At 37.1% G+C, this 16,249-nt stretch overlaps 7 protein-coding genes and 1 long non-coding RNA gene across 9 annotated transcripts; 5 read left to right on the forward strand and 3 right to left on the reverse strand.

Moving 5' to 3' along the window:
- Positions 1–1,225: 1,225 nt before the first annotated feature.
- LOC124312063 (GRIP and coiled-coil domain-containing protein 2-like) lies at positions 1,226–5,134 on the reverse strand. Its single transcript, XM_046776500.1, has 9 exons — positions 4,940–5,134; positions 4,437–4,810; positions 4,039–4,359; positions 3,393–3,977; positions 2,855–3,318; positions 2,580–2,784; positions 2,357–2,504; positions 1,873–2,285; positions 1,226–1,798 (listed from the first exon to the last, which is right to left on the reverse strand). Exons 1-9 carry the CDS (start codon positions 5,070–5,072, stop codon positions 1,619–1,621), a joined length of 2,823 nt encoding a protein of 940 aa, XP_046632456.1. The 5' UTR covers positions 5,073–5,134; the 3' UTR covers positions 1,226–1,618.
- An 86-nt stretch (positions 5,135–5,220) lies between these two features.
- LOC124312181 (von Hippel-Lindau disease tumor suppressor-like) lies at positions 5,221–7,022 on the forward strand. Of its 2 annotated transcripts, none has more exons than XM_046776689.1 (5): positions 5,221–5,428; positions 5,500–5,694; positions 5,763–5,989; positions 6,076–6,805; positions 6,870–7,022. In XM_046776689.1, exons 1-4 carry the CDS (start codon positions 5,342–5,344, stop codon positions 6,077–6,079), a joined length of 513 nt encoding a protein of 170 aa, XP_046632645.1. In that variant the 5' UTR covers positions 5,221–5,341; the 3' UTR covers positions 6,080–6,805; positions 6,870–7,022. The 2 variants fall into 2 exon arrangements, with proteins under 2 accessions (XP_046632645.1, XP_046632644.1); XM_046776688.1 differs by having other exon boundaries at positions 6,076–6,792.
- On the reverse strand, positions 6,378–10,327 carry LOC124312197 (cytochrome c oxidase assembly protein COX15 homolog). The gene is made up of 12 exons (XM_046776706.1): positions 10,148–10,327; positions 9,938–10,084; positions 9,650–9,877; positions 9,430–9,569; positions 7,929–8,166; positions 7,818–7,852; positions 7,664–7,761; positions 7,414–7,600; positions 7,094–7,346; positions 6,867–7,021; positions 6,690–6,803; positions 6,378–6,625 (listed from the first exon to the last, which is right to left on the reverse strand). Exons 1-12 carry the CDS (start codon positions 10,224–10,226, stop codon positions 6,485–6,487), a joined length of 1,815 nt encoding a protein of 604 aa, XP_046632662.1. The 5' UTR covers positions 10,227–10,327; the 3' UTR covers positions 6,378–6,484.
- LOC124312220 lies at positions 7,640–8,349 on the forward strand. Its single transcript, XR_006910406.1, has 3 exons — positions 7,640–7,797; positions 7,915–8,142; positions 8,205–8,349. It is a non-coding gene; the product is annotated as an uncharacterized LOC124312220 (long non-coding RNA).
- On the forward strand, positions 8,577–9,264 carry LOC124312185 (probable 28S ribosomal protein S6, mitochondrial). The gene has a single exon (XM_046776692.1). It carries the CDS (start codon positions 8,769–8,771, stop codon positions 9,213–9,215), a length of 447 nt encoding a protein of 148 aa, XP_046632648.1. The 5' UTR covers positions 8,577–8,768; the 3' UTR covers positions 9,216–9,264.
- A 291-nt stretch (positions 10,328–10,618) lies between the features above and the next one.
- Positions 10,619–12,331, forward strand: LOC124312133 (histone-lysine N-trimethyltransferase SMYD5-like). Its single transcript, XM_046776619.1, has 7 exons — positions 10,619–10,808; positions 10,861–10,988; positions 11,046–11,166; positions 11,239–11,360; positions 11,427–11,664; positions 11,727–11,806; positions 11,867–12,331. Exons 1-7 carry the CDS (start codon positions 10,743–10,745, stop codon positions 12,273–12,275), a joined length of 1,164 nt encoding a protein of 387 aa, XP_046632575.1. The 5' UTR covers positions 10,619–10,742; the 3' UTR covers positions 12,276–12,331.
- LOC124312176 (probable 28S ribosomal protein S26, mitochondrial) lies at positions 12,278–13,215 on the reverse strand. Its single transcript, XM_046776682.1, has 3 exons — positions 12,870–13,215; positions 12,547–12,808; positions 12,278–12,488 (listed from the first exon to the last, which is right to left on the reverse strand). Exons 1-3 carry the CDS (start codon positions 13,082–13,084, stop codon positions 12,318–12,320), a joined length of 648 nt encoding a protein of 215 aa, XP_046632638.1. The 5' UTR covers positions 13,085–13,215; the 3' UTR covers positions 12,278–12,317.
- A 76-nt stretch (positions 13,216–13,291) lies between these two features.
- Positions 13,292–16,210, forward strand: LOC124312097 (digestive cysteine proteinase 2-like). The gene is made up of 13 exons (XM_046776566.1): positions 13,292–13,477; positions 13,571–13,719; positions 13,784–13,886; positions 13,963–14,135; positions 14,200–14,304; positions 14,374–14,527; positions 14,595–14,790; positions 14,855–15,069; positions 15,132–15,232; positions 15,294–15,339; positions 15,439–15,654; positions 15,723–15,782; positions 15,904–16,210. The coding sequence occupies exons 1-13, from the start codon at positions 13,426–13,428 to the stop codon at positions 16,086–16,088; spliced, it is 1,755 nt and encodes a 584-aa protein (XP_046632522.1). The 5' UTR covers positions 13,292–13,425; the 3' UTR covers positions 16,089–16,210.
- The last annotated feature ends 39 nt before the right edge of the window (positions 16,211–16,249 follow it).

Below are 16,249 nucleotides of genomic sequence, written 5' to 3' on the forward strand. Positions count from 1 at the left end.
ATTGCTGCAGTAGTATACTAGGATATAGTGACGAGGAAAAGCAGCCAGCTAGCGCTATATACTACTAGGACACCCAGTCCATGTAGAATCAACCTAAAATAAAAGGCTCGCAGTCTTACGGCACGTTTATTGCCTGGCAGATTCTAACCGAATTCCACGGCCGCGCATAGTAACAACACTGGAGGACATAACCGACAGGGACCTTGTAGTCCATCATCATATCTATTTCCTCGCTCCACCTTCTTGTCTCGGTCCCTCCTTTTCTCTACTTCGTTACGGATTCGCGTTCTGGCACACCAATTCATGCGATGTACTGTGCGCATAATAAAAAGGAGCAATAAAGAACACGAGAGAGTGGTAGTAACTTGATTTCTCTAACTCGTACATGATTACGTAAGACAGGCTCTCTCTCTCTCTCCATGTAAAAAGAGAACGCGTAGATTTCCAGGCAACCGACTTGATATAAGAGAGACCGTGATAATATAGAAATTCTTCTACATATTTGCGTGACATGTAATTCAATCATCATCGATCATTTACCAGCTCGGGTGTTTCGTTGCAGATTGCTTGCTGGGTCGCTGCCCCGTATACTTTCACAGCAGAGCTCCTGGCGAAGAGGTTGGAGTTACCGGGGCGGACTTTCCGCCCCGGCTATTCGGACTCTCAACGCTGACAAAACGGTCCCATTGTCTCTTTGGCTTCAGGCCTAAACGTATATATCCGCAACTCGGCCCTCGTTTTTCAACCGGAATATCGCAACCCCTCTCCCACTTCTTATGACCATCAATATGGTAGAAAATGAGGAGACCAGCAGAGAGATCTTTTAAAAAAAGTTTGCGGCAAGGAGGATCTCTTTTTCCACATGACGGGACATAAATCCCGAACCTACTACCGTAACCCGTTTCATCCTCTCGGTGATTATACTTGCTCGCAGCATGCAGCTGACTATAAAAGTCGGACGCCTTTTTCGGCGGGGGTTTGTTATTACCCTGCTGAACTTTTGCTCATGCACATGCTCAACTTAACGGAAACCCCGTGCACAATGTCTGCTTTGAGAGCCGTTTTACTTGACAATAGACTCAAAAGTGCATGGTTTGTTTCCAACTCCGTTTTCATGGCACAATGATACTGCGAAGGGCGCCACAGCTTGGAGTGTCAAGAAACTTTGAAAGGCCATAGGCAATTATCAGCGTCGTTTTGCTCAAGAGAAAATGAAAATTCGCTGTATCATTCGAAAAGATGTAATAGTGATCACCGATTCGAAAGAAGGAAACATAATGGGGATTATTTATATAATGAACACACACCTCTCCACAAGTCCAGAAAGTAGCCAACGTTCTCCTTAATAGGTACATAAATATTGATTTCACACTATACAACGGCTAAAATCACACGCATAGTTTGCTTTCCTTATTTGGCTGCTAACGATTCTCGTGGTTTTCCTCAACCAAAGCGACTCGACGTACGCTCGTACCAAATAATACTGCCAATACTACCAACAATGCAGAGATGGATGGAGAAGTTGGACCGAACCGATTACAAATGGACAGGGGGTGGGGGGTCTAGAGTGTTGTATGACGAACATCAAGGACCCAAATTCGGAAAAGATCACACGTGACTATTGATTGGGTGCGAAATAGTTGAAAACGCCACCCCAGCCAATGGGTCGGACAATTCCGTCTGTCGTACGATTAAATGTTTGGTGGACCTCCTGAACTTCTACTGGGCTCAATCGAAGCAAAGTGGTAAGCACTGGGACCAGCCGGCTACGCTCTTCTCCTCGAGGTAAGGTAACAAACTGGTAAGCATAAAAGAAAAGAATCAATTTAGTTAAAACATGGAACACAGTTGCTGTGAAATTGGATTTCTTACTTTGAGGACAACGTTCTTCAAGTACTCCAGATTCTCGATGTGCTTTTGTCGCTCTTCAGATCGCTCGGAACGCCTTATTTCCTCTTTTAGGGCGTCGGCAAGTTGAGAGAGGCGAGCTTCGTTAGCTTCCGATTCCGCCAACAGAGCAGACAAATGATTGCATCGTTTCTCCACCAGCGCCAACGATTCGCTGTACTGTTCAAAGGAGATGGTTTCCGGGCATTCGGTTTGGAAAACAACAGTTTCTTCAGATGCCAATTGAGAATTCAGCAAGAGCTCCAAAGGAATGGGTTTTCGTGAGTCGTTGTCACTGTCCTCACGTTGCGTCGATCGGCGGGTCACACTTCCATCTTCAGACCCTTCGCCACGTTCCCGTTCTATCATGAAAGCTTCATCACGTCGCAGATCACCCGCTGATGAACAGAAAATATCGAATGGGATAATTAGTGCAGAGTCTACATTAATATTGAATTTCATTGCAAACCTTTTGTAAGTGGACTGACAGTCCGCTGTGCCTGATAGCTAGATATCATTTTCTGCAATCTTGCGGATTCCAGTCCAACTTCATCTAAATTATTTTGCAGCTCAAAAATTTCTTGAGCATGACGTAACTTAATCCCATCGATTTGTTCCTGAGCAATCAATCAATATAGATTTTAAATTCAATGGATGTTTTATGCAGCTTTATGTGAGAATGTAGAACATACTCGATGTAAGGAAGCTAGTAATTGATTATCCCCTTGCAATCGAGAAATCTGCGCTTGGTGTTCTCGCTTGATAACCTCCATTTCAGATTCAGCACGCTCCAAGCGGTTCTGCATAGCTTCAACGATTGATGATTGAGTTGCCGCAGTTCGTTCCCTTTCCGCTCTGAAATTGGACACTTCACTTTGTGAATGCGCCAGCTGCGACCTGAGAAAACAAACAATTAAAACCAATATTTCTTTTTGCTAACCAACCGATCAATAAACTAACGGCTTACTCGAGTTCTGCTATTTTCCCCTTAAGAGCTTCGACTACTCGTTGCAGCATTTCTCGTTCAACTTGATCCGTATTGAAATCATCTGCCGTTTCTTTCGAGGATGTGGCCGAAGGTTGCGCTTCCGTCTTTTGTTTCTTCAAGACGCTCGTGGCGCGTATTTTGTAATTTTCATACTCGGCACGGAGCTCAGACAATTCGGATTGCAAACTGTCTTTGGCCATTTTCTCGGCTCCTGTGGCTTCTTCAAGCGCCGCAACCTGTTTACGGAGAGTTTCAATGTGTAGTGATGATCCGGTTTGAATCTTGTGAAGTTCGGCATTGACGGTGGACAACTGTAATTTTAGATTATCAACTTCGTTCTCTTTTGATTCTGCCTTCGCAGTGACGTGGCGAATTTCGGTTCGTTGTTGTTGTAATTCGTTTTGAATGGAATCTAACTCTAACTGAACTGCATCCAAATTCATCTGTGTGGGAAAAATGCATAAGAGAGAAACTTAGTTAAAGCAATTATTTGATGACTAATAAAAGGAAATCTCACTTTTAAATCTGTCGCTCGTTGCTGTTCCGTGCCAACTTGATGTTCCAAAAGAGAGACTTGGGCTTGAAGTCCAGATTTTTCTTCCTTGTGTTGATCGACAATGTTTTGTTTCAAAGCGAGCTCCTTCTGAAGCGTTTCCATTTGTCCGTTCAACTCAGAAACAGATTTCTCGTAATCTGTAAGTTCCATTTCCAAAAGACTCTGCTTCTTACATTCTTGCTTTACAGCTTGATTCTTCTTATTCAGTTCGTCAATAGCGGAATTCAGCTGGCGGATTTCGTTTCTAAACCGATCGCATTCCTTACTCAATTCAACTCTAAGGATTTTTTCGGATTCGTTCTCCTTCCGACTGTCATCATACATGACTTTGAGTTCTTGAAAGGATTTTTCCAACACTTTTTTTGAAATTTCAAGGTTCGCTGCTGTTGTTTTCAGGAGAGAAGCTTCGTTTTTAAATTCCTCTGCCCTTTGCCTACTATTTGCTAGTTCTTGGATTGAATGTTCACAATCTTTCTTCATTACGGATAGTTCCGATTTTTTCGCATCCAATTCATCATTCAATCGATCAATGTCCTTCTGAGCTGCCTAGATTGAAACAAATATTGATTCAAATAACGATAAGAGAATAAAACGTTCTGTTATTTACCTGCAAATTTAACGAATTATTTCGAATATGTGTTTTCTTATCCTCCGCCTTTAACAAAGTCAGCTGATTATCTTTCTCTTGTAATTGTGTGTTCTGTTCTGCAATCTTTCTCTTCATTTTTACAGCCAACATTTTCAACTTGTTGTATCTATCTTCTAGGGAATCTTCAACATCTTTCATCCGATGAATTTCTTCCACTTTGCTTACGGTTGACGTACTCATTACTTCACTCTGCGTTTCGAACCGACTGGATTCACTCTCCAACTGTTCAATTTTGCGCTCCCTCTCTGCTACTAATTGAAGGAATGTTTCAGTTTTCGCCTAGTCAAAAAATATTTGTGGATGAAAAAGAAATGAATAAATGTCTTAAGATCAACAAATAGATTTAATTTGGATACCTTGAATTCTTTTTCATTTGTTTGGCATTTTTCTTCAAGCCTAGTGATGGCTTCACCCCTCTGTTTCAAAACATCATTCATTTTATTTAATTCTTCTACAAAGCCATCCTTTTGTTGTTCATAATTTTCTTCAAGAGTTTTAAGCTGTGCCTGCATTGCTTCACTTTTAGATAGCAGCAAATTTGTTTCTTCATCTTTCAGTTTTAATTGCGATACTAAATCAGAGACATTTGAAGTTAGTGAAAGGTCTTGAATTGATTCCAGATGTTCCTCTTCATTATTGCTGCAGGTTTTTTCCTGTATTCCCAACTGGATAACTTGACTTTCAAGAGTTGAAATTTTGTCAAGGAGGCTAGTTTCTCTCTGTTGCACTTCTATCGATGAAAGAGAAATAAAGGTAAAACAGATAAACCAATAAAGTAAAAACAAACCAAAAGAAATAGAAGATTAAATTATATCCGATAATATTTTTAAATTGCCGATGCCATCATTATAGCACTTACCATCTCTAGCTTGTTTTGCCCTTTGCGCTAAAGCCAAGTAGCTCTTACAGCGTTTCAGTAATTCATCTCGGTCTAATTCCTCCAACGGTAATTTTTTATTAACGTTATTTGTTTTCTCAAAGCTTTCTTCCATTGATATTGTTGTACGTTTTCTGCACTTGTCAAATCACATCGGGAACTTTTATTTTACGTGTCAAAAACTGGTGCAGACGATTTTTCATACGGCATCTTCCGACAAGAAAATGCATCACGTGCAAATTTGACACATATACAAATTCCAAATCAAGGAACTGAGACGACACGAAGAAGAGACGTAGAGTCGTATATAAATAAACAGTCTCACGTAGCTACTACATGCAAATTTTGCACTAGCAATAATAACAGTTTCTTACTGATGTGAAAATGATAAATGAAGAAAACTTTAGGGATGGCGTTCGTGAGATGAGGTCGCAACCCAGCCGTGGATTAAGCTTCGTTCGATTTTGCAATGTTGGTCACATCTTATTTTTAAGTACATTTCATGAATTCTTTTTAATATATTATTAATTAATAATTATTAGCATACTCAAAGAAAAGTTGAAGTAATATGGATGAATTATGAAGGTGCAAGAGTGAAATATAAAACTTTAGAACCAGAAGAATTTTTTGACGTAAACACATATGTGGCTCATCCTTGGCTATTTCAAGATGCATTGACACATGAAAGGTTAAATGCAAATTCAAAAGATGTATTTCAACCAAATGCATGGTATGAGGTAAGGTGGTCAAAAAACAGATAGCTTTCAAAATCCTGTTCAAATTATCACATTTACCCATGCTTTAGCAATATCTTCCAGACTTGCAAAGTGGGAAAATTAATCCTCAAGACATAAAACCCAAACGAGTTACTGTCAACATTACAAGCCCTCTATATTCTCTAAAATATTCTGCTATGCATGCCATTAGAAAGACGATAAAAGATTACAATCATGTTCATCAGCTAGAAATCCCTAGGCAGTTGCAAAATGATCTAGTGGTGCTCATGAAATCATCAAGAATTAAGAATACTATGTAAGTCTGTGAAGTGTTAAATTACAGTATATTACTTTAACTTGTTTAATACATTATTTATTAATTTTTTTATGACATTGAAACAGATAATTGGTCCAGCGATTCAATTGACAACTTGGATGTACATTTATTCTATCGACGGAATATCATTTATTCTTCCCATAAGAGTTCCGGGCTAACTGGTTTGTTTTCAATTGGTTTAATTAGCTGTGATAGCTCTAACTGTGCGTAATCTTAAGCATTAAAACATAGCGCTAGCAATGAGACTTTGAAATTTGAATCAACACATCGGCCATTTTTTTATTTAACTTTTTTGCTATTATAATCTTCGCTAGAAATAGATAAGAGTATTGTGGTATTTGAGTAACAGCTTAGCAACATCTCCAGATTGACTTAATGATTTTATTTAAATAACATCACAACTACGTGAAAAATGCGATTTCATTCTCAGAGCAGTGAAAGGAAAATCGAACCACAGTATACACACGAATGGTTTTACTTTGGGATGTACTTCATATTTTTGAGTTCATGAGAGAGCCACAAGGCAGTTGAGAGCAACACCAAGGAACCAGCTTGATGTGAAGACGCCAACGGTGTGGGAACATAAAGGAGAAGAGTTGCGATTCCAAGAGAAGCCTGCGGAAAACGACCTTTTTTGTTATTGCTGACAAACACATGCAACAATATTTGTTATGTGTACCTGCATCCACGCCATAGCAGCCAGTGCATTGGCAGCATATCGCGCTCGAGGTGGAAGTACGATGCGACGTGACAAAAGCCATACAGACGATAATAAGAGGACGGTAAAATGCCCCTGTGAAGTTTTGAAAATAAATGTTATTTGATTTCTACTGAAAAATTTAATTTTCCCTATTACCAGAGTACGATGGTCAAACTGAACAGTAGAAGGATTTTCAGTGAAATTCCTGATTTTAGGTGTCAAGGCTAGCCAATCTTGAGGTAAGAATCGTCCAGCCATCAAGGGATATGAGTTGTAAACCAGACCAGCATCCAATCCTGCTACAAATGCTCCTTTAAAATCCGAGAATAATCAATGAAATTAGAAAACAATCATTAACACATACTTCAATGAACTAGTTATACCCGAGATTGCGGTCAGAAAAACGATTCCTTTGGAAAAATGAACTAATCTTTTAAATTTGATAGCCCCTTTAGAGACCTCCATTACTTTGGCGGGCACCAGGTGATGTAGAGATGTCCAGAGAAAAAGGGAATAAAGTACGAAGGCAGATCCGAGATGTGAAGCTAATCTGTACTGTGAAACTCTTGGGACGTCGGCTTCTCCATGGAATCGATCTTCCAAACCCGATTTTACCATATACCATCCAAGCAAACCCTAATTGTTTAAAATATTAGCTTTAAAAAAATAGAAAATTTAGAAAAGCCAGCTTTAACTTGTATACCTGACATCCAATCAAAGATCCATAAATCAATACTCTCTTTTTCAATGCTGAATTAAAGTAGCCCTTTTTCCAGAAAATTGCTGCAGGTATGACAAACATGGCTCCAATTAATCTACCCCACATTCTGTGCCCATACTCCATGTGCCAGATGAATTTGAATTCTTCTAGGCTGATTCCTTTCTTTAACCTGTTTAGGAAAATTGACTAAAAGTCTTAACTGTTTTAACACTACATAATTAAAAAAAAATACTGTTTGTATTCAGGGAACTGTTTATATTTTTCAAACTCTTTTTCCCAATCTTCTCGCGACATCGGAGGTCTTTCACCAAACGCAGACCATTCAACCATCTAGAAATGGGCTATAAAATAACTTAGAAATAACAAGTAAGTTACTATTTCATTACCGACAAGCCAGATTCTGTCAATCTTGTGAGTCCCCCTTTTTAGTCATAAGAGAGATGATAACTTTCAGTAAATCATTAAATCTATTGATTTAAAAAGTTGATAAACCATACCAATCACCACTGCTCCAAAGCACATGCCAGCACATGTTCCAAGCCATCGTCCAATCCATTTTGATTGTTGTATTGTTGGTACCTCAGCAGCAGTTGTTACAAATCTGGTAAGTGGTTGAAAACTCTTAAGACATTTAGAGAATGCAGAGCATTTCAATTGAATCCGACTAGGCTTAACTGCGGCCACATAATTTCGCTGGATCGCGTTCTTTAGGTAAGGACGAACTTGATTACATAACTAAAGAAAATAAAATGTTTATTTAAATGACGGTACAGGCAAGAATTGTTTGAAAAATCTCAACTTACCAAATTCTGATTCTGAATGAATTTTGCTACGATTATCATTGTTTGCTTTTAATTAAAACCTAAAAGAACTAATGATTTTTTCCAATTTTCAAGATGTGAAAGACTGGATTTCAAATGAAGTCACGTCTACCGGTTTATCGCAGCTGTAGCAGACGAATTTCAAAGTGTATTGGACTATTGGACTATTGGCATTGGTGTATTTTTTAAATATATATACATGCATTTATTGTTTTAATTGTAGTCCAAAGACAGAAAAAAAATTTTTTTTTTTACCTTTTCAATGTAATAATGTAATTTTATCTTTAAATCAATCAATCGGATTAAAATTTATCATTATTTTATCAACATGGCATCGCGCATTGCTTTGTGTGTCGACTTCGAAGCAGACAAAATCTGATTCTGAAGTCTGACTGTCTGAGCTCTGAACGACAAATCGTGATTTTATCCTATTTGTTCCGTTTTTTATTCTATCAGTTAAATACAAATAAAATAATAAAACTGCAACGCAACATCATTCATCATAACGCATTCATCATGCCTTCGTATGAATTATCTTTAATGTTGCGAGTACTTTCGAAACCAGAATTAGTGTCCTCTCTGAAACGTTCTGCTGAAACGATAGTACAGCAAGGTGGAGTACTTCGTCAATTTATTTCCATTGGAACTAAACCTCTTCCATTCAAGATTAGAGCTCACACTCAATGGCACAGAGAAGGCACATATTTTTTGATGAAATTTGATGCCCCCAGTTCTGCTGTTGAACATCTAAACGATGAATTCAAGAGAGATATTGATCTTATCCGAACACATGTTGTAAAATGTGAAGAACCAGTCAAACAGGAATGCACATTGGAAGAAGAATTGAAATCTCCAGCATACCGCAAAGATGTCCAGCAACTTGTAGAAGAAAGCAGAAAAACTGTTAGGAAACAGTTCAAGCAAAATTCTCCTGGATTTGATTATTATCCATTTCAAAAGTAGCCTCTCCTCTATTTATGTAGCATCATCAAATACATTGCCTTGAAACCCACAAGAACTTATTTAGAAAAATTGTTATTTAATAAATAAGGTTTCTTACAACTTTTGAGAAATTAAATGAGAATATGTATTGAAAAATTTCACAGATTTTTTAAGGAGTTTATCCCTCTAGTCAAGCCCTTAATGATAAACCAATTTAAACACTTTTGTAACTGACAAATGTGTGCACATTTTGAATGGAAGTTGAAAAAGATCTCAGCTGAACTTCCTGTGCATTTTGAATTGTAATAGGCTGAACATCACCCCATCCCTCACCTCCAGCATCTTTTGTAGTGTGAATTTGAAGATCAAATGAGCCTAGAACATGAACAAATAGAAATTAAGCTAGTAAAGTCAATCATTGACTTGATGATAAAAAGTGGTAAAGTTATACATACAGACACAATCTAAAAGTGGTAAGAATGTAACACAAGCTGTAATTTGTCTAAGAACATTTCGAATTTCTTGTTGAATATCCTTCAGTGGCTTGGTTCCCTGCTGTTTAATCTCTCCTGTTGGGGTTTCTTCAGGTATAATTCGGAATTCCCAACATTCCAATGGTTCTTTTGAATTAACATCACAGAGACCGAGAACAAGCTTTTTGATTTTGCCCTCGGTAAGCCATTCTACAGAGTTTATAATTATCTACAGTGATGTTAGGTAAATTGAAGATTGTTCTGACTTACGCTTTAGATGAGGTAAAATTTCATCAGTATACTTTTTTATTTCAGGATTTTTTGACATGTACATTGTGAGACCATAATGTTGGGTAGGAATAAAAGATTCTTCGGGGTAGACACCTCGTTGATAAAGAATACTATTCAAGCTGTAATCTGTAAGCAAGAAAATGTCAGCTGAAGTTAACAAGTTTTCATTAAAAAACAAAAAAAACTAACTGAAAAAATCCACAATTAGCTCCACGGAACCCTTAAGCGTAACAAAATTCTGTGTTTCTTGTGCACTTCCTGTAGCCATGTTAAAATCAATTCGATGTTAAAAGTAAAAATCAGACTGAGGTTGGAAAATTCAAAAAATGTTTAAAATAATGACAAAGAAGGAGGAGTCAGTGTGAGACTTTAGATACAATGTTGTCAAATAGTAACACCGCTAACATAATTATTTTTGAGTTTTCCTTGAGATTATTTTGATTAGAAGAATATCGTAAGTAATAACAATAAAAACATTTTTTAATATCAAATATATTTAACAATATGCTATTTGATAATTTTGTAAGAAAGTAATAAGTTTTATAATACTACAAGGCCTGTTTTCAATAAAATGCACGATAGATGGCGTCTGTGACTATAAGAAATATTATGATTATTATCTATCAACCAGAGCTATATAGCCTCCTGATCTATCAACCAAACATGAAACATGACTGATTGGCTGGCCTGAATGTAATCAACCTCATCAACACGTGGACACAGTCTCACAAAAAGTCAAACACTATTTTAAAACGTGGTTAAATCCTGCCACTGTACAAACGGAATGGCATGTTCCAAAGAGACGTTTATTAACCATGGCGTTAAAATTTGTCCCAGTTTGGAAACACAGGTGAGCTCATATATTTAGCCACAAAAATTTAGTTATTAACCAAATTTTTCAGGGTCGTGGATTGTTTACAACTCGTAGTTTCAAAAATGGGGAAACGATAATCGAAGAGCAGCCTCTTTTCTCCTGTCAATTTTCATGGAATTATGCATATGGCTATTCTTCATGTGATTTTTGCATGAGGTATCCTTTTTTTAATAATAAAAAACATGCTTTATAAATACCATGATTTTCTTGCAGGCCTCTTGAAACAGCTGAAGAAAATGCACGACGCCTTACAGCCAAGGCTGATTTGATACTTCCACATCCAGAGTGTGATGGCACTGATAAGTCCTCACATGTTATATGTTCTCAGTGTGCTGTAAGTAAAATAAAAAAAAAACAAATCTATACATAATATTTTCTTTAGTTATTATCATTTCTTGATTGGCAGGTAACCTATTGCAGTGTTGATTGCAAAGATCAAGCTTGGAACCAATACCACAAAACAATCTGTTGCAACATGTTTGGAGGAAATCCTAACCATCCATTGGAAAAATTAAATGAAGCATGGAAGTAAGTGATTTGTAAATTTTGTAAAATCTTTTTCTAAAATAAATCTTTGAACTTGTTTTAAAATAGGAAAATGCATTATCCTCCTGAAACCTCCACAATCATGTTATTAGTGAGAATCCTTGCTAATTTCATTCAGAGAACAGACAGAGAAGAGCTTAAAAGTCAACTGATGTCACTGTGCCATCACACTGTCAATGAAGAAGAAACTATTGCCCACAAGCTGTTGGGGCAAGAGTTCGAAAGTCAATTAGAATTCCTTCGAGATTTATGCACTAAGGCTCTTGGAATGCCGGAAACCCATGAGGTATTATTTAATTTGAATTTTCTGCTAATCCATAATGACACAAATTTCAACTTTTCCCTAAGTTTCTGACTCCCCAAGGCTTCCGCTCCTTAATTGCTCTGATCGGACGGAATGGACAAGGCATAGGAACTAGCGCATTCAGGTAAATTTTATTAAATAAATTACTGATTTGTTTGTACTAATTTTTTAAATTTTTCAACAGCGTTTGGGTTCGAAAAGTCTCTGAAAATGACATTGATCCTACAACCGATGCATTGATTGACACCATTTATCAAGAAATGGAAACGGAATCTGGTGATTTTCTCAACAATGAGGGATCGGCTTTATTTGCGATTCAGAGCGCGTGTAACCACAGTTGTGAACCAAACTGTATTTCGACTTTTCCGTTTTCTAATCATACTGTAGCTTTAGTAGCATCAAAAGACTTGGAAGAAGGCGAAGAAATATTTATCAGTTATCTTGATGAATGCGCTCAGTCGAGAAGTCGACATTCAAGAAGAAAAATTTTGAAAGAGAACTATTTGTTTCACTGTAATTGTAGTCGATGCCAACTCGAAGCTGATGAACCAGATATGACCAGTGAAGATGAAGAAAGCATGGAAGATGATTAAGGTACAATGCTAAATATTGTATGTAATCACTTTTCAATACATTCAATTGCTACGCAGTCTCTCTCGCTCTTCCTCTGGTATTTTTTCAATCGCAGTTTCTCTCCCTCTATATACGTATCCATCGAGATCAATGGCAAAATTAAAGTCTACAGGGTTGGCAAGTGCTTCTTCTATAGCCTTTTCAATATTTTCAGCTTGGATAAATGGGGTAGTCTAAAAGAAAATATAGTTAGATAGATATAATTAAGAAATAAATATCAGAAAACCATACCTTTTGTTTCTCAAGGAAAGCTTCAATTTGAATTTCATATAGTCTAGTTTCTTCCTCTTTGTTAATCAAAGAAGCTAGAATATTTTCTCTTGTTTTCTCTGCCTGGATCTTTAATTTCTCTTCTCTCAACTTAGCTGTTTTTTCATTTTCCAGACGGTTTTCTTCCATCAATCTAATATGCTCTTCTTCTTCCAATCTGTGTTTCATTTGTGCCACTTCTCCACTTTCTGCTTGTTCAAGAGACTGTTCAAAAAAATAGTGCCTATAACAAAGTAAAAATGAGGTTTAAAATCCATGTTAAAAATCTAAGTTTGAATAATTGCCTTAAAGACTTCATTTGGTGAAAGTAATTGTCATAAAGGCGTTTAACTTCGGCTTTCTCATCGGCGGGTATGAATTTTTTTGGAGCAATTCGGAACATTTTCGATTTGGCCATAGGTGATCCGAGTGGTTTCCTCACCCATGCTCGCGCACTTCTACTCTGTATGCACGAGATGTTAATAACATTGAATATACGACTGCTACTTCTGGCAAACATGGCGAAATCTTAATGATATAAAAAAAAAGGTTGAAAGTTCTGTGTTTATCAAATTAATGAACAATAATGACACGACAAACGAAGTGTACAAGCTGCACTCCAGCACCGGCTGTTCGTGACATCGTCTGCTTCAGTATAAATATTCAGAATAAGAATGAATGATTTGGCAACACCGAATTCTGTACATTCTAATTTGTTATTATTTCCAAACTCCAAAGGCTTCAGATTTCATAAGTTCAGATGTGCTACGCTTCAGAGGAGGCGTAATTTAGACTTTGCTTTATTGCTTACTCCAGCATATTTCAGTGATTTCAGTTGCTAGTTGCTTTTTCTGACTAAAAATGTCGTGGCTGGGAAGATCCTGCTGTCTTTTCTTGTTTCTTGCCCTAATAGGTAGAATTTCGAACATTCTTTGTTTAGCTCAATACGCGTGTAACGATGCAATTCGATTAATAATTGTTACATGTTGTGCTTTTCATCTTATAGGGTTGGCAATTGGAGGCACAGAAGATAATGAGGTTGCATCACATCATGAGAGAAATTCATGGATAAAAAAGTGGAAACTTCCTCAACTTTTCAACCAACCACCTTTTCCAAAAGACTCTCCATCTCCTCCTTCCTGGAGTTCAGCTTATGTAACTTAGTAGTATTTAAAACATTATGCTTATAGACCATTGTTCCAATTTTTCACACCATTAGATAAGTGAAGGAGTTCTCCACCTTCCATATGCTGAAATAGACGAAAACTTTTATGCCTGGGTGGATTTTGATAGTGGAAAAAGCCGAATTGATTTTTATGGAGGTGTGATTTTTTTTTTTTTTTACTTTTTTATTTACTTATTTATTATTTATGTCACTTGCATGCTTTTCACCAACAGGAATGGAGAAAACCTACCAGCTAGCAAATGAAGGACCACATGGCACAGCCAAGAAAATTGCCCCTATGACCACTGAGACAGTTAAAAATCAGCTTAATTGTTTCCAAACATCTGGTAGTGCTGATGAACCAGTAACAGTCCAAGGAGTTTTGCCTGATATCTCAAGCTTTAAGGTACAGCAGTAAACAAACAGTAAAAAAGATAAAAGTAATATGTTAAATTTGTTGTTTTGCTTAGTTGATTGGCACTGAAATTATGAATGGTGTGAGTTGTGAAAAGTGGGAGTATATTAATTCTGTCGGCGATAAAACTAATCGCTACACAATGTGGCTACAGCATCAAGTAAATATTTTTTCAGAACTACAGTATATTGATAACCAGACCATCTGCAATGAAATATTTCAATTTTAGTTCGCTGGAACTCGTCAACAAATTGCTGTACCCGTTCGATATGAAATGAAAGGATTCAACTCCCTTTTGGGTTCTCATTATGACCATTATTATCTGGATTATTCTAGCTTCACAGCAGAAAAACCTAATGAAGATGCATTCATGATCGACTCCGGTAAAAAATTTGTCATCATAAAAAAAAATTATGTCTTTGTCATCTGTAAATTAAATTATTATTTCAGATGTCGGCGAATGCCATGGATTCCCCGGTCCCGGTGTCGACCATATTTACACATTTAACCCCATGCGTGAATTCGCTCATGATCACACTCAGCATGTGGACGATACATTTGACTCGTTCGTCCGTCATCATAAGAAGGGTTACAAAAATACAACTGAACACGAAAATCGCAAAGATATTTTCAGACAGAATATGAGGTATTATTCTATTGTCTTATGCAAGTTTCTTTTCCGAACCACCTTACATTTTACGTTTTGGTAGATTCATCCATTCAAAAAATCGCGCTGGATTAACTTTTAAGCTAGCACCAAATCACATGACTGACCGGACTTCAGATGAAATTCGCTACATGCGTGGAAAGCTGCGCTCCAATGGGTTCAATGGTGGCTCGACATTCCACTACACTAAGAGTGATGTTGAAAATCTTCCAGAGCAAATGGATTGGCGGCTTTATGGAGCTGTCACTCCTGTTAAAGGTAATTTTTCTTTTCGTTTAAATTCGATTTTGGTTTAAATAATATCATTACAATTATTATAGACCAAAGTGTGTGTGGTTCGTGTTGGAGTTTTGGAACTGTAGGAACTCTTGAAGGAGCCCTCTTCCTCAAAACGGGTAAACTGACTCCACTCTCACAACAGGTAAATTAACATCAAATATTTTGTTTCAATGAAATTAATGATGGGAATATGTTTGTTTTAGGCTCTTGTTGATTGCAGTTGGGGTTTCGGCAATAACGGTTGCGACGGTATGTTATTTCATTTGAATATATTTTCACTTTTTCTTCTAAAGTTGTTCTTTGTTTTAAATTTTACCATTTCTTCGCATAATTGTTCGTCAATTAAAGGTGGTGAAGATTTCCGAGTATACCAGTGGATGATGAAGCACGGAGGTATTCCTTCTGAGGAGAGTTATGGACCTTACTTGGGGGCTGATGGCTATTGCCATGTAGACAATGCGACTCTCGTAGCCTCCATTAAAGGCTATGTTAATGTAACATCAGGAGACGTCGATGCGTTGCGTGTTGCCATCTTTAAGTATGGCCCAATCTCCGTTGCTATCGGTAATAAAACGCGAAGTTGTAGTGAAGTCAGGTGGTAATAATTTTCTTAATCGAAACTATTAAAATAGATGCTGCGCATCGTGCATTTTCTTTTTACGCCAACGGAGTTTACTACAATCCTGAATGCGGTAATAATTTTTAAAATCTCGTAATAATATCACGCAATTACTTTTTCTGAAAGAATACTTTCTTTCTTTGAAATCTGTGGCACCATCACACTCATCCTTGAATTACTTTTTTAAACTGTAGGCAGTGGAGAAGACAGCTTGGACCATGCTGTTTTAGCTGTAGGGTATGGAATTCTAAAAGGCGAGCCATACTGGTTGGTAAAAAATTCGTGGTCGACTTATTGGGGAAATTCTGGGTATGTTTTGATGTCACAAAAAGAAAATAATTGTGGCGTCGCGACTTCACCTACTTATGTAATCATGTGAGATTAATCCCATCATGAGTAGAAATCTATAGAAAAGCTTGGGAAAAAATAGTAAACATGGATCTCTACGTCTGAATTTGAATAAAATTAATTGTGGCTATAAAATATTTGTCAGCTGCTATTTACTCTTAAAAAAATGTGCTTCGATTTTTTTCTTTTTTG

Source organism: Daphnia pulicaria, chromosome 8, assembly GCF_021234035.1.
Source record: "Daphnia pulicaria isolate SC F1-1A chromosome 8, SC_F0-13Bv2, whole genome shotgun sequence".
NCBI classification, from domain to species: Eukaryota; Metazoa; Arthropoda; class Branchiopoda; order Diplostraca; family Daphniidae; genus Daphnia; species Daphnia pulicaria.